This window comes from Solanum lycopersicum, chromosome 9 (assembly GCF_036512215.1).
Source record: "Solanum lycopersicum chromosome 9, SLM_r2.1".
Taxonomy (NCBI): Eukaryota; Viridiplantae; Streptophyta; class Magnoliopsida; order Solanales; family Solanaceae; genus Solanum; species Solanum lycopersicum.
In genome coordinates, this window is record NC_090808.1 from 51680172 (window position 1) to 51705080 (window position 24909).

Sequence of the window (24909 nt, forward strand, 5' to 3'; positions counted from 1 at the left end):
GATTGTATCGTTCTTCATCATTACATAAATAATGTCAATAATCCATAATTTGAATGATTAACATACAAAAAAAAAGTAGGGTACGGGATTGAGCTACTATGAAAAGGTATGATATAAAATGAATTATGATTATCAAAATAAACATTGTATTTAAATTAAAAATACGATGCAATGGATCATAATCATCCAAACAAGGTGTAAATATGGGACATATGTGATAGCGTATATTTTTTTTAGTGGGGAAAAGGGGAAAAAAATACAAGTAAACTATTTAAAAAATAAAATAACATCTATATAATACAAAACACAATCATATCATATATTATTATAAGTGGAAAGACCATAACCCCGGAATTGATTTACCGCTTTATCCCTGCAGTATTAATTAAATATTAATTTATTAAAAAATTAATTTGCTGATAATCTGAGCCCTAATTTTTTCTCTTCCTCGATTACCGTAACTGTCCTATTCCATCGTTCAAGTTCCAAGGCTTTTATTATCAATTGTTCCAAAACCTCCTTGGATACTCAATGATCTATATAAATATCTCCAAAAACATGTCATTGTTCCATTAATCTATTTTTCTTCTCTGTGTCCCATCCAAATACATCATTGTAGGTAAAAAAGAACTGCTATATTTTTCGTCTTTACTGTTTTTTTCTTTATCTAGATTAATTTGTTTCCTTCACATTATCACGATTTGCTCTGTTCTTCATGTTGTTATTTGTCTTATCTCGCATAAATTTATTTTCTTCTTTATCAAGAGTCTCTCTGTTTTAGAAGATAAATCGGATAAAATTCTGTTTTATTTATTTGCATCTGCCAATAGTTTATTAATCACAGAATACATGAGATGCCTTGTACAGTTTTTTTGAAAGTGGTTGTCAAGTTATAAACTAAAATGAATGGTAGATTGGTTACTGTTAGAATATGTGCATCCACTACCAGTCAATGGACCGGGTACCTTGACACAGCAAAAACAGTGCAGAAGATTAAATAATATGAAGAACACAACACAGGCAATTTACGTGAAAATCTCCTTGCTCAAGGGAGTAAAACAACGATCTGCCACACAGGATTTTCAATCGTTTTCACTAATCTTCACAAGCAAAAGTGAGACCAAATTACAACAACGTGAGAAAAAGCTATTAATCTCACAACCAAACAATAATTCTACTGCTTGAAGAGCCTAAGCAATTTTACTCTTCCCACTAAGCTATCACCACTAGACAACTTACGATTCAACTAAGCAACACACAGGTTGCCCACTAAATCACCACGCTCTGGATGACTTAGGATTTTTACTAAGCAACACACAAGGTTGCCCACTAAATTAGTTTGACTCAACTAACTTAGACTTTTCAACAAACCAAAGAATCTGAATCCTTTATAGATTAGGAACAGATTTACAATGTAAGCATGGAAAAAATAATCCTGAGACAACTAAGTAGTTTGCAGCTCTATCAGGTCCTTGTTGCTCTTAGGATGATCCTTCTTCAAGATGGCCTTTGCTTTTTGAACTTTTGGATTTTTGAAATCCAAAACTTTTGATTGCCAAAACTTGTGTTTGTGTTGTTGGAAAAGATACTATATTCAAATGGACGCAAACCCTTGGGATGAGGCTATTGGCTGAGAGCCTGCTGTCATAAAAAGTTGTGCACCAACCCCTCTGACTTTGCAGTTTTTGACAACTGTCTTTTCGTCCTTTTCATGTCGCAGTCTTGCGGGGACCAGGTCCCTTGTAAACTTCTTTGTGAGTTCTTGAAAAGGCCAACCTCTTCCATTCTGATTGGTTCAGTACGCTGGCACCTCACCTACCACTAACAGGACAGCTTTAAAGTTGTACACCATTTTGTATCAGATGGAGAGAACTCTGCCTGGGACCAAGTCCCTGCATTTGTGAGATACTGAAACATACAATCTCGTCCGCTATTCTTATTGGTGTAGGACACTGCACTTTTCACCTACCACCTGACATGACAACTTTTATGACTGTACCTCATTTGTATCAGGATGAGAGTACTCTGCCAGGGACCAGGTCCCTGCATTAGTAAGGATCATCAAAACACCGAGAATATAACATTTTCCCTCTTTTTGATGATAGCAGACAAATATACCTCACACTGAGTTTATCATTCATCTCATTGTCAGAAGTTCCAATAACAAGGATATGGTTCCTTGTTAGATTGATAAGTTTGTTAAATCATCAAAACTTCATATCAAGTTCGAGCTATCATCTTAACTCAGCTTCGAACTAACATTTTCCTCCTTTTTGATGATGACAAACTTATTCATCATTTCCCCCTATCAAAAAGAATTTTTGAGGTAACTGAAGTTTAATCATCCCCGAAGATTGTCAAATCATCAAAACATCAACATATCATCTTCCTCTTTTTTGATGATGACAAACATCTTCTTCCCCCTATCGACAGGACCAGGTCCTCTTCAGGTAGCAAGTACCAAGCATTTATTCCCCCTATTAGTATGACCTATCTCTGCAAGTAGCTACCATTGGTTCATCCTATCGATGTGACCTTTTCTTCTTCAAGCAGTTATAACACTATTGATCTCATACCTAACCTTAAAACTTTCCCCCTTTTTACATCATAAAAAAGGGTTAAAACAGTAAACCAAGTTGACAGAAATACAGTTCTTGCAAATTCATAGCCACTTGGGCAACACTGACCATGAGTAAAAAGGCATAAAGTAATGAGACAAGTCAGTAGAAACAAGACATTTAACATCCATAAACAAAAGATCAGTCATCAAAGCATTGCAAGTATGATTACAAATGAAAACCAGAACAATGCCCAAAGAGATAAATGAGGACTAACATAGAGAGGTAGGAAGAGATGGGATGATTTAGAGGAAAGGGATTGATAGAATAGAATTAGTAGAGCATATCCCCTAGCATGAGACTTTCAGAATCTTCTCTTAACGTTCAGCATGTTATGCAACCCAACCTGTATGTTGAAACTTCAGGGCCAATTTTTTTTTGGCACCTGGTCCCTCTGATAGTGTTATTTCAGAAGCTGGACTTTTAGACAATTCATTTCAGTATTCTAGTTAACACGAGCAACTGTCATAGCTTCCAGCACCAGCCTGATTTTCTCATAACAGGAGGATTTGAACACAAACAACTCAAGGCATCCGATATGCATTGAACAACAATTGAGGAACCAAAAAGATTTTTTTTTTACAATCAGACACCTTCCTATACAGAATACTTTGAGTTCTCAGAGTATCAACTTCTCCCTTTTCAGACATCATCTTTTCCACTTTTTCATATTTCATAGGGTACCTGGTTCCTCTTCACACATAATACATCTTTATAAGAGAAATCTCCAATAAGAGCAAAGAGTTTAACAACTTGAAGTGTGTTTTGAGAGAGGAAAAAAGATAATTTAAAAATGAACTCTGATATTTGAAGGTAAATTGATTTTTCTGGGAAATGGAAAGAAATATGGAATATAAAGAAAGAGAGAAGAAGTATCATTTTGGTACTCAAAAGATGATTCAGATTCCTGAATGACAGACATGTAGCAATTGCAATGGTTATCATGCATAATTCAAATTGCAATTATAAGAGTGCTAACCTTTGAGAAAGGACCAAGTCCCTCTCTATACTTTGAATGTCATTGCCTAGATCTGTCCTGACATCCCTTTTCCTTCATCCCCTTTTCCTTGTGGGTATACCTATAAAAGGTATGAAATTGAACTTGCTAAAACAAACATAACTAAAAATCAAGGATACCTGCTCCCTTTTCATAATCATGAAAGAGTTGATTGCTTCAGGTAGGATCCATTCAAGAATGTTTCAGCATTCCCAACATCAGATTGATTATCTTAGTCAGGTTCTTTTAACAGCTTCAAGATATTTCTTGATCCACAGTTAAACCCATCAAGATGCACTTGCTAAATTCTCTGCCTCAATTGATGAAAGAGCAACTGAATATTGCATTTTAATTCCTCATGAGTAAAAGATCAGCCTGTAACAAAAGCCATTTCTGAGGTACTCTTTCCATCAACTAGATACCCAGCACAGCATCACCGTATACGCGAACTCAAATTATCTCCTGCTGGACAGAATAGGACCAAATTTTATGTCTTCTTCAAATATCTTTAGATTCTACAAGCAGCCTTAATAGTGATTTCTTTGTACATGAGTCTTTGAACCCGGTTCATCAGCATCCAACTTCAAGTTAGTGCCTACGAAAGTATGAATAGTTTTGGCACCCAAAACATAAAGCTTTTACAGCAACTTCTTTGAACAGGTACCATGTCCCTTCCTTTGTTCAGACAGCAGTTGCCCTGACCACGTTGTGCTATCTTTTTCCCTTGAGCTAAGACACTATGAGTACATACATATTCTTGACAAAATGGTACTTACTTAAGCCTAGGGTGAATATGTCAGTCACTTGATCATCCATTTTGCGGAACTCCATGATGACACTACCCCTTCTTAACATTGTCATGACTTCAAGTATGTTAAGCCTTTTGAGCAGCTCATTAATGTACTTTCTAGACAATGGAGGGTACCTTTAGAGTTTTGATGAATCTGTAACTCTAAGAAGAAATCTCTAATCGTGTTCATTTAGAACCCACTACCATGAATGCGACAAACTCTCTTTTGAAGTCATTGTTGAAGAGGAATTTGGACAACCTATCAACTTGTTGGGAATCCATTTGTCATACATTGCTTTTTGCAAACTGAGCTTGATAAGTTTCTTCATTCTCACCTTCAGCATTCACATTATCAGTTTGAACTGCATCATCTTTTTACATCGTAGTCTAGAGGACCAGATCCCTCATTAGTTTCATTATCTGCATCAGCTTTCTTGAGATTGTTGGATTCATGAAGAGAATGTTGTTCAGCAAGATCACTATTTAGAACATCTCTCTATTCTGAAACAACCCTTCCATCTCAGAAACTTCTTTCTTTGCAACTTCTAAATTCTTCCAAACTCATTAACAAAAACATGATCATTTTTAGTATACCCCTGATAAGCCTTACTGGAGGAAGAGTGTACCACAACTATTCTTTCATCAATATTGAGATCAAACTTCTCAATATCATCATTTTGGTCATAGAACATGTAGTATTCAACACTTCTGTCGAAAGTTCTTTGAAAGACTAAAAGCCTGCTTCTTTGATTTAAATGAAGATCTGGTTTGTTTTCCTCTGACACATGCATCACACACTTTATTGTCACTGAATTTAATTTTTGGCAGACCAGGGACCAGGTCCATAGAAACCAATTTTTTCAGTTGAGAAGATCTCACATGACCTAGTCTCATGTGTCGGAAGTCAAAACTTTCACTTTGAGAACTTAGGCATGTTAGATCATCTCCATGAATTATTTCTACAACTGTCGTATGCATGTTTTTCCTTGTTCTGTCAGTCAAAATCGCCCTCTTTTGCCATTGCCAAAAATTGACACCTCCTCCTTGAAGTGCCTTGAATGAAAGGAAGTTGTTGGTATTTCTAGTCATGTGCATTGAGCAGCCACTATCCATGTACCAACAAGCGTTGCTACTTCCTTCACTTACCTGCAACAATATTAGTTGTTAGATTTGGGAACCCACTTTAATATGAGTTCCCAATAAGCTGACAAAGGTGTAATGAGAGTGTTTTTTGCCCAGTGTGGCAACTTTGTCTTCTTCAAGTTTGAGATGCTACGAACTGGAGCAGGTTCTCTATTTCTAGTAGTTTCTTGTCTAGGCTTTTTGCTAGTAGGACCTGGTTCTGGCTAAGTCCTTTTCTGCTTAGAATAGACAGAGAAATTTTCTTGTTAAGCTTTCCAGGCAGGACAATCTCCTTTCAGATGGCCATTTCGACCACAGTGAAGACACAATAAATTATCTGAGACAAACATATATTTACTGTGGGGGTTGTAAGGAGGAGTAATATTCAAACTTCCTAACCCCATTTCATTATTATTGATTTGACTTGTAACATTAGATAACAGTTTGGTGGAGCTGGTCCATTTTAAGGATACTTGAAGTTCCTCCTTAAGACGGACCAGGTCCCTCTCTATCTTATCATTTCTTTCCAGGGCTAAGGCAAGTCTGGTTATAGCCGTGTTTAAATTTCTTTCTAACTCTGCCTGCAGATTAGTAGCTTCCCCCTTCCTTTTACAAGATTTCTCAATCATCAAATCCAGCTGCTCCTTGAGTTCCAGTTTTTCAAATTCAAGAACCATCACTTGTTCCTCAAAAATAGACATCTGAACTACCATTACTTCCATTTCTTCATTTAGACTATCAAAAATATTGTTCATAGAGTCCCTTTCAATAGTTAACTCTATAACAGAGTCAATCAAGACATTTGCTAACATTCTCAACCTTTTAATAGAGTACGTATTCAAGTTTTGCTTAAAGTCAAGAAGAGTTACCTTATCTTCATCATCGTCTTCATCTGACTTAGCCATGAGATCAAACATCCCATTGAATATGTTAGCCTCGTCTTGAATCACCAGCATGGATGCATCTTTGGAACAATCTAAATCTCCTGACTCACTTGAAGAGTCTCCCCATGCAGCAAGAGCTTTCTTCACTACGTAGTCAGCTTTAACTTTTCTGGCTTTCATCTTGGGTTCCAGGTCCCTCCTATCTTTTTCACCTCCAGGTCTTGGATACTCTTTGGTTTCAACCTTGTGCATGGGGCAATCTTTGATGAAATGCCCTGACTTTCCACACTTGTGGCACATGTGGTTTGCATTTATAGCTCTGTTTGAGTTTTCTGCCTTTCGTAAGCCTCTATGTTTCCTTTCCCATTTTTAATACCTTCTCGTGAGGCATGCCATGTCCTTATCTTCATCAGAAGTTTCACTAGATATCATCTTGATAGCTAGAGACTTCTCTTTCTTCAACTCCTTCTTTGATGCTTCTTGATTTCTATTAAGTGGAGCAATCATCTTTCCACAGGAATCTCTCTTGGTGTTACCCAGCTAGAGAGCACCCGCTCTATTACCACTTGTTGGAATATGTGTGTCCATTACCAGTCAACGGACCAGGTCATTTGACACAGCAAAAACAGTGCAAAAGATTAAACAATATGAAGAACACAACACATGTAGTTTACGTGGAAACCTCCTTGCTCAAGGGAGTAAAACCACGACCTCTCACACAGGATTTTTAACTGTTTTCACTACTCTTCACAAGCAAAAGTGAAACCAAATTACAACAACGTAAGAAAAATCTATTAATCTCACAACCAAGCAATAATTCTACTGCTTGAAGAACCTGAGCAGTTTTACTCTGCCCACTAAGCTATCACCACTAGACAACTTACGATTCAACTAAGCAACACACAGGTTGCCCACTAAATCACCACGCTCTAGATGACTTAGGATTTTTACTAAGCAACACACAAGGTTGCCCACTAAATTAGTTTGACTCAACTAACTTAGACTTCTCAACAAACCAAAGAATTTGAATCCTTTATAGATTAGGGACAGATTTACAATGTAAGCATGGAACAAATAATCCTAAGACAACTAAGTAGCTTGCAACTCTACAGGTCCATGTTGCTCTTAGGATGATCCTTCTTGAAGATGGCCTTTGCTTTTTGAACTTTTGGATTTTTGAAATCCAAAACTTTTGTTTGCCAAAACTTGTGTTTGTGTTGTTGGAGAAGAGACTATATTCAAATGTACACAAACCTTGGAACGAGCCTATTGGCTGAGTGTCTGCTGTCATAAAAAGTTGTGCACCAACCCCTCAGACTTGGCAGTTTTTGACAGCTGTCTTTTCGTCCTTTTCTCGTCACAGTCTTCGAAGACCAGGTCCCTTTCTTGCGAGGATGAGGTCCCTTGCAAACTTCTTTGTGAGTTCTTGAAAAGGTCAACCTCTTCCATTCTGATTGGTTCAGTACGCTGGCGCTTCACCTATCACTGACAGGACATCTTTACAGTTGTACACCATTTTGTATGAGATGGAGAGAACTCTGTCTAGGACCAGGTCCCTGCATTTGTGAGATACTGAAACATACAATCTCGTCCGCTCTTCTTATTGGTGTAGGACATTGCACTTTTCACCTACCACCTGACATGACAGCTTTTACGACTGCACCCCATTTGTATCAGGATGAGAGAACTCTGCAGGGACCAGGTCCTGCATTTGTGAGGATCATCAAAACACCCAGAATATAATAGTTACATCTACATAATTTAAACCTACTGCATGCCTAATAGACACTAGAATTCTTCAAGATCATATTTGCTACAAAAAAGTCCACACTTATTTCCGCTATTATAAACTTGTTGCATCCAATTCATGGTGTCACAAAAATTTATCTCATTGATCAGCCAGCAATCTGGTTATAGACAAAGCCAACTACTCATCTCTTTCTTATACACATTGCGGTTGCAAAAGATCTTCAGTGATCTCTTTGTAAAGAAAAAAAAATTAAAGAACAGTTGAGATTCTACAAAACGTGAATCCTTATGTCAATATGGCTACCCAAATTTAAAGAGAGTCAAGTATCTGATTTACAAGAAAGGTTACTAGCAATTACATTTTTTAAGCCAGTATGACATTATATGCTTAGAGGACGTTCTGAGAAAGATCTACAGTGTTGGTCCAGGACGATACAATGATTCTCGCAGTTCAGGAATCGTGAAGATCACATCAATGAGTTTATTTCTAAGATGAATTAGCATAGATAGCCAGGTTACCTGATCAATTTATTCTTGTGTTATCAGTTTTAGTATGAATTATTGTAAGATGGAACACTTAAAATATTAGGTGCTATTCCTTTTGCTCCATCGGTTCATGTAACTCATAAGTTTACTAATTGGTTTTTGTTTACTTATACTTAAAAAAGTTTATTCTAATTTGTAATACATTTCTATTGATCTATTTTTATTATGTAACTAGACATGTAAATGAAAATGCAACAAATAAAATATTTATCACATGGTCGTTTTTTCTTCATAATATTTGTTGGTTTCTTTTCCTACAATATTTTATGTATTTTACTTTTTATCCATGACATATTGCTAGAACAAGATAGTGTCTGTGAGTGTGAGGTATATGGTTTTCAGGAATTGTTTCCTATACTTATGTTTTGCAATTTTTTATTAGACACTCTTGTTTAACATATGATAAGGCATGACTACTCATCTTTTTTTTTTCATGAACATAGGGAGTAAAAATTATTATCTTCTTTTGCAGTTTTTATTTCTTGGCTTTTTCCTTTTTATACATTTGAGGATAACAACATCAGATTGATATGCTTCATTTTTTAATACATCTCAATTTTATTTTATTTTTCTATAATTTCTTGCAACTTATGACACACATATTCTAGTTTTATTCATTTCATTTGAAATCAAGTTTACCAATTAATACGGGATACACGTGCAACGCACGTGTCCAGATACTAATTAAAAAAAGCATGTACCTGTGAAATCACTTTACGATTCTCTCTTCTTCCATTACATAATTTGTTTCTCTTTCATCACGATGTAAAATTTTAAAAATTCATCGTCTGATACATCACAATTATCATTTAACAACAAATTATCAGTTTAGTTTCATTTCCCAATAATTCCAACACAATCCAGAAAATCATGGGGGTTCTTAAGACTGGTCAACGGACCGGAACGAACTGGTACCAGAACGGAACGGAACCTGTTGACCGGTATGTTGACCGGTACCGGGATGAACCGGACCGGAATTACCGGGATGAATAATCGATTCCGTCCCGTTTCACTATATACCGAGATGGAACTGGAACGGACCGGGATGGAACGAAACGGGATAAACGGGACGATATTTTTTGGGATTACGAAATCTAATTATTTTTTTTAAGTATAAATTAACAGTTTTTAAATTTATACTATAATTTTTTACTTAAGTTTATTTTAAAGATATTTTATTAATTTTTTTTTTGTTGTTAAGTTTGCAAGTAAAGTCTAATAAAGTTTTCAAAATTTAAATCATTTGAAGTTTATACTTTATAAGTTATCACTTATATTCATTAATATTTATTTTATAAGTTATATTTATAACTTGTGTCTTGTAAATATTAAATAAATAAAATTTGTAATTTTAAAAAAATTAAATTGAAATAAGGATAAAACAATTATAAAAAATAAAAAATATCAATTTAATTTATTTAAATTTGTCACAAATTACAATTTCAATTTACAACTATTAGTAGAGTATATAGAAATTATATAAACTATAAACTATAAAATATAAATATAAATTATATAAAATATGAAAAAAAAATTAATATATATTAAGTAAACCGGATCGAAATCGGACCGGACCGGAACCGGGATGAACGGGTAACGGTACACTGGTACAAAATCACGATTCCGTCCCGTTCCGTGTACCGGTTCAGACTATCCCGTTCCATCCCGTAGGCAATCGAAACGGAACGGTACCGGTACGTCCCGTTCCGTTGACCAGTCTTAAGGGTTCTTATAATTTCTTTTCTTTTCATCTTAGAGTAGATTGTATTATCGGTTCATCAAATGTACTATAAATTACTATTCTTCTAATGTCAAATGATGAAAAAAGTATATTTTAATATCTTAGTTGGTTAAGGTTTATATACTTTAAATTTCAAGAAGTGAAAATCATCATATAGTTAGGGATGGGGGAGTAGTTTAATACTACATAAGTAGTGAAATAAGAAGAAATATATGTTCATCATCAACAAGATACAACATATTAAATAATAACTTGCATTATGAAAATATGTTATCACAAGATAGTGTATTATATTGTATAAGAAAAATTTTACATGACCAATCATACGTATGAACTCAATGACATTTTATTCATACGATTTTTGTTGCAAGATTTAGAGTAGCAAGACTATTATTATTATACATCTTGCCACTATGGTCAACGATTTTGTAATATTACATGATGATTGGTTGTGAGGCAATTGGTTAGTTACTTATTCGTGGCCTCCACCTGGAGGGTTGTATCCACTACTTGGAGGATTGTATCCATCACTTGGGGCTTTATATTTGTCACATGGGGAGTTATATTTATCACCTGGATATTTATATTCATCACTAAGGGGTTTATATTTGTCATGTTGGGGTTATATTCACCACTTGAAGGGTTATATTTGCCAAATGGGGGTTTATACTTGTCATGTGGGGGATTGTGTTCATCACTTGGAGGGTTGTATCCGTCATATGGGGGCTTATATCCGCCACTTGGAGGTTTATATCCGTTGTTATATTCATCATATGGAGGTTTATATTCACCACCAGGAGATTTATATCCATCACCATGTCGTTTATATTCATTGTTATATTCACCATGTGGGGGCTTATATTTATCATGTGAGGACTTGTATTCACCTCCGGAAGGATTATATCCGTCAGGTGGAGTGTTATATCCCCACCCTGGATATTTATATCCTTTGTTGTATTCACCATGTGGAGGTTTATACGTGTTGTTATAATCATCATATGGGGATTTATATCCACCATGCGGAGGATAATATCTACCACCAGGAAATTTATATCCATTTTTATATTCACCACGTTCATCACCTAGATATCCGTCAATGTCATTATATTCATCATTGTGTACATAGTCATTCTTGTTATCCGGTTTCATTGCTACAAATATCAAATGTGACATTTAAAAATTAGATAAGAAATCCAATATTTCAAAGAAATAATTAGCAAAAGGAAAAAATAATCTTACAAGTCTCAGCCAATTCTCTAGCAATAACCTCAGAGCTTATCATTGAAAAAATTGCCAAAAAAATGCCAAGAAATAAAAATGCCTTGGAACCGATCATTTTTTTTACTTTAAAGCTTAGTTATTTTAATTTAAGGATGAAGAAATTGATGCAACATGGGGTTATATTTATAATATAAGAACTGAATCTAATAGACATTGATAAATGGTCACTTCACTTATCTTGACCAACTGCCACGCCACATAATTAATTATATTTTCTCAGCTTTAATTTTTCTTTTTCTTTTTTTAGTTGACGTAGTATAGGTCAATTTATCTACCTTAATGATGTACACTAAATAAAATATTTTTAATAGTTTTGAAAAATAAGCATATATTATTTAACTATAATTAAATAATAATTTGTATTTATTTTTCATTGTTTGACTTGATACACTCATTAAGAAAATAATTATTGATATATATACTTTACTTAACTATCTCTATTCATGAATAATGTTTAATATTAGATCTTCAAAAATGATATGCAGTATTTAATGTCCAGGGTGTGGTCGTGTGGATAAAATAATTATTTTTCTTAATAGATCAAAAGTGACAAGTAAAAGCGAACGGAGGAGTAATGAATATTTGATGCCTAAATATTTTGATACACATATTTTATCTTGTGATGGGAGTGTGTTTTGTTAAATGTAAGTTTTCTAAACTAAAATCTCTAACAGTAATTTAGGACTGAAAATTATTATTAAATTTATCATAATGTAAATTTGTACACATTTTTTACGTAAATTTGTTTTTCTCAAGTTCTTTTTTTTGGGGAAAAATTTGAATAAACGCAAACTACTACTCTAATACTAATAAAAGAACTTAAATCTTTACTTATACACAAACTGCTATAACTATAAAGAATTCAAAAACACGTTTTAAAATACACACATTTTAGAAGTTTCCCCAAATCAATTTTAATTGCTAAGAAAATCTTTATTGCGTAAGTTTTCTACTTCATACATATGAAGTATTGCTATCATTTTTGATGGTCGATGATCGATAAGTATCTTATATTCGTAATTATACGTTTTAAATTTAAAATATTTGAAATAAGATTACTTCTGATAGATCACACTTGAACCTTAAAATTGAACATTCATGTTAGAGGCAAAAGTAGAGTTGGGACATCGAATTTATCTTGAGTCTAATATTTTTTATGTGAAGCAAACTTTATAAATAAGAATTTATTAAAATTGCAACAAATGATATACCAAAATTCATAACTTTAAAAATACAATTAGGTCAAATTTAAATGTTGAAGATCCTTGATCGATCAACTCATAAAGTTTAAATCTCAAATTTGTCTCTATTTGTTGTCTTAATTTGAATCAATTCATATTAATGGTTAAATCATTTATGTAAATGTGTTCATAGAACACATCAAAATAACCAAAGTCGCTTACGTACAAGGACTTGCAAATTAACCAATCTAAAAACATAGATTTGATGGTAATTACCAAACAACATTAACGGCTCATTTGGATATGAGATATAAAATCATAATTATGATTAAATTGATTTGAAATTGAAATTTTAATCGGACATATAGTTTGAATTTCTCAAATTGTTCTTCTTTTATACAACTCAGCAAAAGAAAATGTACCCAAATTGATTTATTGTATTCTGTAATTAAAAATTGTATCTTGTATATAAAATAATAGATTCATGTATTATAAATTAGCATCTTAAATACATGATTTATGTGAGTTATTTCGACAGGAAAACATAAAGAGTTCACAGCAAAAATAATATATCAACTTATCTTCAGGAGAAATGAAGAGATAATGGCGCTACTAAACTAAATGTAAAGCAAGATTTGGTTTCCAAGTTACAAGCAAAGCAACCAACGAATCCATTAAATTAATATGCTCACTCATCATTAAATGTTTTCCCATGCTGTAGAGAGCTCCTCTCATTAACCACACTTGACTACTTTGATAAAACCCAAAAACACTTGAAAAGAAATAAATCCCAGAAAGAGACTTGTACAGTTAAAACACAAGCTTTCTGACCATAGAAAAACCCCAGCAAAGGATTATCAGATTCTAGTCTCCAGTGCTAATATTATCTTCTTCCTTGGACCCTGAAACAACCAAAATGTAAAAAACCTTTCAATCAGCACGTAATAGAAAAGACCACTGCCCGTGCCATTTCACTAGTACAGATTCACACCTCTGTGCCCATCACCCAACCCAATTGGAAAAAAAAAAAAGATTATTGAGTTTAAGAAATAAAAGGACTTTTGATATGTGTGTGTATGTGTGTGTGTGTGTGTGAAGTACCACAAATATCATTTTAAATGAATAATGGTGAGAGGAGTTCAACATGATTTTATTTTCTCTCTTTACAAGACAATGAACTTTTCCATCAAGTGAATCGCAACAAGACATGCCATTAAGGTAAAATGGGGATGCTATGAATAAATAGTTTCCAAAATGAGAAATATGTCAATTGTCATCTTTCTAGAGAAGCCTAAAAGGTTACAGAGGTTTTTCACTGAAAGTCCTCACGTGGTCAGGGTTGACTCTGAAATGCAAATCCAAAGATGTGCTACTCAAGAATCCTTTGGCCTAACCCTTGAAAATCCTAATCTCTCGAATCAGCATGATTATCAAGACAGTCAAACTTAATAGCTTCCAAGAAGCACTTAATTGGAAAATCTCTTATCAAAAACAATTGCTACTTAAACCTTCTCCATTAAGATTTTTCATCCCATTCATAACCAAAAAATTAACAAGAAAATGAAAAACAGGAGGTCACAATCTTCAAATGAATCCTCATACAAAATTATGATACTTACCATTGGTATTCCTATAGCTTTTAGATCTTCATCTGTCATGTGCACAAGAGCAGCCATATCAACCTACAAGAAAAGAACAGGGACAAGGTGAAATTCTGCAGGACTTCAAACTAAATTAAAAAGGAAAGAGCAGCAGTGATTTACATACTTCTTCAGCTTGAAATGTAATTGCATACTTCTCAAGACCCAATGACTGTAGAAAATTATCCACTGATTCCGCCTGCACCAAATGCATAAACCTTTATATATAAGAGCAGTCCACACTGTATGCTGGAATAGCAAATGAACATGCTTGAGTAGTTTTCACCCATTTTTGTTTATTCTGTGATTAGCTGATAACATTAGCGTAAAGAACCAGAGTCCTAAGACACGTAGAATGAACAGCGACAGCCACAAGTCAACCACCGATTACACAGTAGTAAGAAATGCAGAGTAGGTCTAATTGCACATAAAAAAATTAAAGAAGCTATAGAAATATGAGATTTGCAGATCGAATGCAATATGCTCACCACACACGATGTCACTAAACAGCAATAAGGTAGCAATAAAAATGCTGCAGAACATGTGAAAGTGTGTTGAAAGACGTTGAATGGTAAGACTGGAAAGAAATCATAGAATCTACATGATGTCTTATAGATAACAATATAAGTGTTAGTTTAATTCCTGTTTCTATTGTAAACCAGCACAGACGAAAGTGGTGTTGCCGAATGCAAGCATGATTTGACTAGACCATGAAATTCACAAAATGAGTTGGGGATAAAGTTTGGACATAAGTTCACAGCTGTGGTGCATGCCACAATGTTGTAAAAGCAGGACTCAATTACAGAGACGTAAACTCAAGGTAAGTGCAATGTACATCAAGCACTTAGGTTGAGAAAACACTTAATAGTCGCGAGTTGTGCACCAAGATGCCCACCTTGATGAGGGTAACATGGAATAATGAATATTACTGACAAACAGGCGAAGCACCAAAGGTCATGGCCTCGGGACAATGGCACTACAGTGGATGAAACCCAAGGGAGACAGCTTTTAGTGATTTCTTCCCATATGCCAAAGCCTTGGCGGGGAGACTTACTCGATATCAGCACCAGGGGAAGGTAGCAGGTATCTAGCAGAATAGTATAGGCACTTGAAACTGGCCAGGACACCACTGTTCTGAATGAAATTGAATCTACTTGATAAAATGATATATTAGTGATTGTGAATAGTGAATTTAAAATGTAGCAAGACAAAATTTATCCATTAAAACAGAATCAGAGATTTTTGAAAATTCTGGACTAGATTGACATGATTTTTATTTCAAATATTTCTTCTCATTGCCGGCTTTTCAATGTATAATTGTTGTTCGTAATCAAGGATAACCTTGGACATGTATAGAGGAACATGATGTGTTGCTTCCTTTATGTGCAAACTCCATGAGATACAAAAAGTACTAGGTCGTCAGTCCATATTACTCTTTCCTAACTATGATAAGCTTTTATTTTTTCTTTTAATTTTCTGAAAGAAAATTTCAGTAAGTTTTGCTCCAAACAAAAAAAACACTACATCAATCCCTAGGAAATAGACCACATTAAATTTCAGCTTGAGGAAGCCACCTGCATAAAACCACCTTGTCAAGGAAATAGGGGGGAAATGTGGAGGGATAGAAACGAAAGAAGATACTCTTCTAAAAAATCATCTGAAATAGGCCAGAACTAAGGTAAAAGGTTCTCTAGAGAAGAATCCGAGTAGTGTCGAGATCGAGCAGAGCTTTGAAATGCAGATATGGTGTGAAAGCCCTCCGGTGATGAAAGTCACCGGGACAAATGAAGGCAATTTCAACAAGAACCCTAATCGCTATTTTGGAGAGGTGTCACAGTGTTTTGGAGATAGTAAGAGACTAACACCCTATTCTGATGAAAGGTGTGTGTCGAATTCAGTTTTTGTAGAAGATAAAGAGTTAAATTCAGGGGCGAATCTAGGATTTCTATATCATGGGTGCACCACTGAAAGAAAAAAATTTATTAAGTGGGAACTGATACCTAGCCCTCAAAACCTTTTATGCTTTTTGACAATTCAGAGGCGAATCTAGAATTTCTTGAGCATGGGTGCACCACTAAAAAAAGGAAACAATGTATTAAGTGGGCAATGATTTAAACCTTCTTAAACTCCAAAAAGTCGACTCGGGCTTCAGTCGAAGAACCTTTCCTGCACCAAGTGATAAATGATTGATTACAAATAGTTAGGACTTTTTTCTACGATGTCCCTAGTCCTCATGGTGAATAACTCAACATCCAACTAAGTGTACCTTTTGGCTTTCTCAGACTCCTTGTAGAGTTCCTGATAGAAGCTCACTATGGAATTTTTATTTCTTCAAGATCAGTAACTTCAACCCTCGACTTTGAGGCTGTCAATGGAGTTGAATCTTCTGTGAGCATTGGCCATTCCGTGGAAGTACCAGGTGTTTTTGTCACCATTTTTTGACCCGTTGTACCCTGGATCTCTACCTCCAGAAATTTCCTCATTTCTGGACACCTCTTCAAACTCCATAGCCAGCTGAATTTTCTCCAACCGTTCATCATCTGTACAAAAGTTTGAGATCCTGAATGGATTCCAGATTTCCACTTGTGACAGAATCTGATTTTTACTTTCCTTCCAGTTGTTCTTGTTAGCTTTGCTCCATTCTTTGATCTTGACTTTCAATTGACTGAGCTTAGCCAATTGAAAATCAATTCAGCCAGTGGAATTGAAGCCGCTCCACCATTCTCTCACTTTGTCTATGAATCCTTCCTCCTGAGGAAGAGAACAAGAATCTTTCTATTCTTGTGGCACAACTGTGATTTTGACCTCTTCTCCATGTATAACCTCCGGAAAGAGGTGGATCCAGTAACTCAAGATCATTTATGCATTGGTTGAAATCAGCCATGGCTCTGGTTATTCTGTTATAGTTTGTCCTTTCAGAGGGAAATCTGGATACATTTAAGTCCCCAAAAATCACCCAGGGCCCTTCACATATTCCTCTAATAGCTGAGATCTCCCACCACAACTCTTCTCTTTCTTTTCTGTCACACTCTGAATATACAACAGGAAGACACCAAGTCAAGTCTTGGCTGATCCCAAATAGTTTATAAGGGAGCATCTAAATGCCACTGTCGATGAGCTCCCCTTTCCATTCCCTCTTGTCCCATAATACAATGATTCCACCACTTCTACCAATGGAGTCCACCCATACCCCTCCAACCCATCTGTTCCCCAAAGTTGTCCCCATAATTTAGTTTCTATGAATTCATAGATGTATTGCTCCCCCTGAACCAAGGATTTTTTTTTGTCTCCTTTTATCCTCATTGTTCAACCCCCTTACATTCCATGTTAAGATTTTTACCTTCATGATCAATTTGTGTTGTCGAAAGGGGTTGGTACACTGTTATTCTTTGAAACTTTTGGGAGGATGCACTGGCCTCATTCTTGAAGATGAAAGTTTTCTTTTTTTTTTTTGGTCAGCAAGGGACCACTGATGATCCATTACAAAGAAAGATGAAGGGTTATCTTATTTTGTTTGTGGGTGGAATGGGTTTAAAATAAAATTAAAAAAAAAGATGGGCTTTTTTTTTAATTTTGGATAAAAATTTTAATATAAAATAGGGAAAATTATTGAGATTGAGCCATGTGTCCATCCGTTAGCTTTAAGGGTATACACAACCCAAAAGATTGATGGTAAGGGTGTATACAATCTTGAAGTATAACGGAGGCTATTGACATACTATTTGTGATAGTATATTTGTCCTGCTTCCGTTTTCTAATTGATGTGGTTGACAATTTCCAGTCATTGGCAGCACTTTTGGGATGTGAGCTGGGACCCTACCAACGGTATATTTGGGTCTCTCTTTAGGTTTCCAAAACAAGGTCATTGAAATATGGAATAAAGTGATTCAAAGATGTGAGAAGAGATTGGCTAGCTGGACAAGTCAGTATTTATCTTTCGTGGTATAGTTATTTTGGTTAATAGTATGTTCGATGCTTTACCAACTTATGTGATGTCTTTGTTCCCCTTACCAGGCAAGGGTTAGAATTGATGCTTTAAAGAGAAATTTCATTTGGCAAACAAAACAAGGACGAACAAGTTATGCACCTGATCTAGTGGAAGTCTCTAATCTAATCACTACCAAATAAAAAGGAGGCCTGGGAATTAGGGATTTAAATGCTCAAAATACTAGTCTTTTGATGAAATAGTTGTGCAGGTATAATATGAAAGAGAATAGCTTATCGAGAAGGGTAATTTGCGACAAGTATGGTCAGGAAAGGTTGTGGTTCACACTTCATGTTAACAACCCTTATGGTCTATAGGGGTGTGCAGATCCATTAGACAACACTGGAATTTGTTTTTAGAGAACTCTAACATCTTTTTTTTTTTTTGATGAAGCAGAGAACTCTAGCATCTAGGTTGATAATGGTAGAAAGACCTTGTTCTACATTCAGTCAACTGATTAAGGCATGCGTATTTGCAAGATTGTTTTCCTGATTTGTTCAGTATCTCAATCAACCCATATGCTTTTATTTACCCATAATTAAGGAGCAGTGTTATCAAAGGTGCGGTTAAACCCTGGTACAAGGTTCAAAATGTGTTGAGTGCTTCCCCCTTGCTCAATGTGCACTTCAGTGTCATCATCAAGGTTCTAAGACATACTTTTCCTTGCCAATGAACTCTACTGAAGAGATAACACTAAGCAGTTGTTATTTCACTTTATACTAATTATTTCTCAATTTCTTTGTTCTTATATTTGTCATTCATGCTTATAAATTATCAGTCTTGGAGTAAATATATATTTGTATTTTATTCTCTCTTTGCGCCTTTTTACATTAAATCACATGCTTTACTTGCGCAAAGCTTTGCACTTAAAGCCTCGACGTACCTTAGAGCTCTTTTGCGCTTTTTGCTTTTGACAACACTGTTTAGGAGATGCCAGGGTGGAACATTACCTTCTAGAGGGCTCTAAATGATTGGGAAATTGAAGGAACATTGGAGTTCTTAGAGACTCTGGAGGATTTTCAGGGGGTTAACAGATGCAGAGGTGCAGTGAAATCATTATAGAGATGGGAATTTCCCAGTCAAGTCTGCCAATCTGATAATTGGTAACTGTGTCCAACAGATTGATGGCTATCCATGGAAGCCAATTTGAAAAAAATTGCCCCTTCATAGTTTTTTTTTTGTCTCACTTGGTTGGTGGCGAGACAGGCAGTTTTGACTCAAGAAAGGCTGAGAAGAATGAGGTTCCAACTATGCTCCAGATGTTAGTTTTGCAAGACAACCACAGAAACTAATAGCCATTTTTTTTGGACACTGAAACTAATAGCCATTTGTATCTTCATTTCTCTTTTACTATCCAACTATGGAAACTATTACTCAATGTTGTGGGAATCAACGGTGTGTGCCTAAAAATACTGTTGATCTTCTTAAAAGCTGGAACATTTGCTTTTGGGGGAAATAGTTAGGCATCATTTGCTTGCATTTAGTGGAGGCCTGAATTAGGCCATTAAGTGCATTTGTTTTCATTAAGATTGAAGCACTTAATTGGTCTGAATAGGTCTTAATCACTACGATCTTGAACTAAGTCTTAATATCATTAAGAGGTATTTGTGTGCAATATAATATTCACCACCACTCCATCCATAATCACCTGACATCACCACTAACCACCTTTGTCATCACAATCTACCACCTTCGTATTATACTATATCCATTGTCGCCATCTCCACCACCACTATCAACCACCAATACCTACTACCAGCCAACTCCACCATCACAACTAGCGCTACCGCGAACTAGCACCAACACTTTGTTAACCATCACACACATTCTTCAGCGCCACCACCATCAGCCCACTACCACCATTGTGGTCAATCCTTATTGTAACCATCTCAACCACAACTAGAACCACCGCCAACTACCACCACATTCTTCAGTCACCACCCAACTACTAACATAAATTAACTTCACCAACACCAGTACTACCAATCACCACCATCATAATAGTCACTCCAATATCAACCACTTGTACCATCATAGCTTTCAGCACCACCATTACTAGCCACTACCACCACCACTACAAATCTTATTCACCATCACTAGAGAACATAAAAGTTGCGTTTTTTAATCAAATAATGATTTTATTTTATTAAATTAATATTTTTTCTAATATTAAATTAAATTTTTATTTGAATTGTATATTTATAGGGCGTACTATAAAACCCTATTGCCATGACATTGTTCCAAGCAGGAAACTGACCCACTGAACAATAACAAGACCAGCAACAAAATGTAAGGAGTTAATAACAAAAGAACTGGAAATAAAGGAAGATGGTATCATGTAATTCATACCACATGTTACTTTTGTCTAGAGACTCTATTACCCTTCTGTGTGGGAAAATTCTGAGAGTATATCGCCTTTTCTTACTGGGGATCAGGCTGTGTCTGCTCACATTTTATTGGCAATATCACCATTTGATAAAGAAGTAACGCTATTAACAAGGAACTTATTGGTGAAACTAATCTGAGTAAGGAGATCTTGCCTTTTGCTGGGACTTCTTCTTTGAAACTGTGCTGGCAATTTTTTTTGTCTCCATGGCAGGAGCTTCAGCTGTGCTACTTCTCCTGACATGTTTGCTTATTTCAGGAGCCACCTTCAGCTTTGCTTTGGGGGGATCAGTTTCCACTTTTTGTGAGTATACAGTACCAGAAAGCTTTTCACGCAGATCCCGGACACCTCCAGAGACAGAACCTTTAACACTTTGAGTAGCTTGTTGGACACTTTTCTTTTGTAGTTTCAGACGAAGATCCTTAGCACCGATTCTCTGGCCTGTGAATGCCCATAAAAGATGTCAAAAATTTTAGTGGAGCAATCACAAGTATATTGCCTAATGAATAAGTAATATCTAACTGAACCTAATGGTATCAAACAACACCGTACTTGATCCTGGAAGCTCATGACGCTCGTAAAGATCATGCTCCCATTTGTCATCTTCTTCTCTGTGCCTACAAAATAGATTACAGAAATTGAACCAGAAAGTTAATAGGACTCCACCATGGAAGGCTTAAAAGCTACAAAAAAAAAAAAGGCAAGCATGATTTGATATACTTTATCATCACTATTACCTTACAAATAATCTAGTTGTGTGGCCTCTTCACTTTCAATGCCGCACCCATGTCGACACGACATGGGTGTGGGTGTGAGTGTGGGATCCATACCAGATATGGTCAACCGATTCATCGGTACTTTGACCAAAATCAATAGAGAACTTCGAAGACAAATACACTGATTTCTAATAATATTCAGTAAAGAAATGCATTTGTACTTGATAATAATTACATATTGGAACTTGCTCTCGAAAATCCCTGCATACCTTTCCTTCCAAATAGTCCACAATAGTTAAGGCATATTTTTACAACTCTATTTTTACATTTGAATTATTTTTAGCCAAATCCCCGCACCCGTATCCATGCCTAGACCCGTACACCTAAATCTTAAAATTTAGATCAGAAGGATCCAACCTCTAGATCCGCACCCGTATCAGAAACCAAAACCCAAGTCCAAGCAACTTAGCAAATAACAGTTTTTTAGCTATCTTGTTCATTTCCCATTTATAGAATGCATTTCCCAAGAAATGTGAGAGGCTTTGAAGGGAAGAAAGTTATTATACAGCAGCATAAATACAAATTGTTCATGGCTTTTGGTGTAATCTACAGGTTGTAATGGATGAAGATAGTATTGTTAGAGTTCATGGAATCTTTACAAGAATAGGGCTTTACAAGATAGTATTGTTAGAGTTCATAGAATCTTTACAAAAAAAAATAATGCATCTCCCGGAACTAAACATTAGATCAACTCAAACTTAATGTTTTTGAACGTCAGGCAGACAGTCCAATCTTCGAGGATCCAGAGCTCCAAAAGGAATTTATTCAGTTAGACTTCTAATAGGCCATACAGAAGCAACAAGGAGGAAGGCCAAGTAAGCAACGATGACACTTCCGGGAAGAAAATTGACAATTACACAAACGCTCTCAATGACACTGTTTAACAGGTATTCACAGTTTTCACAAATATTCAAATTCCTAAACCACATTTAATTGAAAGAATTGTGCCCAAAAGAATTAGAATCCTATCAAAAGTTTGCCAATAAAACTTAGACTGCTACTCCCTGTCCCGTTAAATGTGCACACCTTCTTTCTTAGTCTGGCCTAAAAAGAATGAGGACATATCAGAGGGAGAGTAGGGTATGACACCCTTGTTGACAGCTTTCCATATTTAGAAAAAAATCAATTTTAAACTTCTTGCAGATAATGTATAGATAGCAATATAAATATTTTCTAGCTTGTTTTAAAGCACAAAGCTCAAGTCTCACCCATGCCTAGTCAAGAACAATAAAAAGACATGGAAGGGAGTAAATACTATCTAATAAAAATAAGAAAAACTAACTTTAGGGAGCTATTACAATTTACACACGTCTCACGTGGTAACAACAAAAACCGTGACAGAAAATCTCTACAGCAAGCAGAAGGAGAATATTGTTCTTCTGAATACCAATCCTGTACTGGATTGAAGAAAAAACCCTACTTAAAGTAATAAATAACACATCTGACCAAATACATATACACAAACAGAAAGACATGAAAAAAGCTAGAAGTTACAAAAATCAGAAGTAATAATAAATGTAAGCGGAAAAGGAGAGAAAAAGGGGAAAACCTCTTGCCGGTAACTTGTCTACGACGAGCGAAATCATCAGCAGTGTTGCCGTTAAGCCTATCCCTTATCGACCTCTTTGTCACTGCCTCCACCCGATCGGCGTACATCGTGTTCTCCGAATGGCCCCGCACTCGATTCTTAGCACGGAACCCTAACCTTAACCCTAATTGAACTTTCACCTTTTACAGACACGAATTGGAGGAAATTGAGAAGTGGAAATAGAGAGGAGACAGGGATTTTGGGGGAACTAATTCACGAGAGGTTTTTCGGCAGATATTATTCTGCTCAGCTTATAATAATAATAATAAAAATCAAAAGAACCGCGATTCAGCCTACTCTCTCGATGATATGGGTTAAAGATTCGGGTTAATGGGCGATGAATGGGTTTGGACAAAAAAATTAAATGGGGAAAATTATGACATATATCAGTTAATTAGCTACTATAGATATATTGTTTACATTAGTTAAAAATTTGAAATTTAAGCTAGCTACAATTGCATTTTCTCTATGTGAAAATATCTAAAGCGATTTCTTTTGAAGATCAAATATCATAGTTTCTAGAATAATTTAATCTAGTCATTTAAATAAGTATCTTGTAAAAATATTTATATATTTCAGAGTAGAAGATTATGTTAATAGATTTTTCTTTTATATATTTTAAAGGAATTAAATATATGTAGTGAACCATAAAATAATCTAGTAGATGTTTTAAAGGAAGTAGATATTTGTAGTAAATCATGGAATAGTCTATATTTTATAGTATCCAGAACCATCCGTAAGTAAGTATAAATGGGGGATGGTAATTGGTATTAGGGTGTACATGATCGGATTGGTTCGGATTTTTCAAATATCAAATCAAATCATTTATGTAAAAAAATTTAAATGTATAAACCAAACCAAACTAGTAAAATTTAGATTTTTTTGAGTTTTTCAACCTCGGGTTGGCTCGGGATTTTCAAATACCAAACCAAACCATTGTGTCGAATTTTAAAATGGGAAATCTTCACTGATAGACACTTAAAAACAATTAATTACTCTCTTTAGCTATATTTTGATAATTACAATCTATAGCTATATGTTATATGGACGAGAGAGGCGAGCGAGATTGAGAGAGAGAGGAGAGAGAGAGGGGGGGGAAAGAGTGGGAGATTGGGAGAGGGAGGAGAGAGGCGAGAGAGATTGGAGAGGGAGAAAAGAGGCGAGCGAGATCGAGAGAGGGAGGAGAGAGGCAAGCGAGAGAGGGAAGAGGGTGGGAGAGAGGTGAATTGTATATGTATATAATTGTATATTATACATATACATTTGTATATAGGGCAAGCGAGATTGGGAGAGGGAGGAGAGAGGCGAGCGAGAGAGGGCACAGAGTGGGAGAGAGGTGAATTGTATATGTATATAGGTTAAATAATTGTATATTATACATATGTATTTGTATATTTTGGTGAATTATATATATACAAACATGACTAATTATACGAATTCGAAATCAGCCCACGTAATTAATGAATAATATTAGTTGCGAGTGATAATTATAGCAAACTATAGCTATGATGAGTAATTAAATAGTATAAGTTTGTTTTGTTGTGTAATTTTCCCTTATTAAATTCATTTTTTAATAGATGTGTGTGTATATATATACATATATGACATACTTTACTTTTTTCTTC

At 35.3% G+C, this 24909-nt stretch overlaps 1 protein-coding gene and 1 long non-coding RNA gene across 2 annotated transcripts; both read right to left on the reverse strand.

Moving 5' to 3' along the window:
* Positions 1–10687: 10687 nt before the first annotated feature.
* On the reverse strand, positions 10688–11894 carry LOC101252428 (uncharacterized). Its single transcript, XR_011211408.1, has 2 exons — positions 11687–11894; positions 10688–11598 (listed from the first exon to the last, which is right to left on the reverse strand). It is a non-coding gene; the product is annotated as an uncharacterized lncRNA (long non-coding RNA).
* A 1567-nt stretch (positions 11895–13461) lies between these two features.
* LOC101252716 (uncharacterized) lies at positions 13462–23695 on the reverse strand. The gene is made up of 6 exons (XM_004247028.5): positions 23246–23695; positions 21473–21537; positions 21075–21361; positions 14677–14748; positions 14529–14591; positions 13462–13811 (listed from the first exon to the last, which is right to left on the reverse strand). The coding sequence occupies exons 1-6, from the start codon at positions 23350–23352 to the stop codon at positions 13767–13769; spliced, it is 639 nt and encodes a 212-aa protein (XP_004247076.1). The 5' UTR covers positions 23353–23695; the 3' UTR covers positions 13462–13766.
* Positions 23696–24909: the final 1214 nt, after the last annotated feature.

What these genes read in the sequence shown, in the direction of transcription:
- LOC101252716 (XM_004247028.5), bottom strand. Translation starts at nt 23,352, where the DNA reads ATGTACGCCGATCGGGTGGAGGCAGTGACAAAGAGGTCGATAAGGGAT. An exon ending in TTACATTTCAAGCTGAAGAA is followed by an intron (nt 14,592 to 14,676) that starts GTATGTAAATCA and finishes CTTTTCTTGTAG; the next exon opens with GTTGATATGGCTGCTCTTGT. An exon ending in AAGCTATAGGAATACCAATG is followed by an intron (nt 13,812 to 14,528) that starts GTAAGTATCATA and finishes TGGTTGTTTCAG; the next exon opens with GGTCCAAGGAAGAAGATAAT.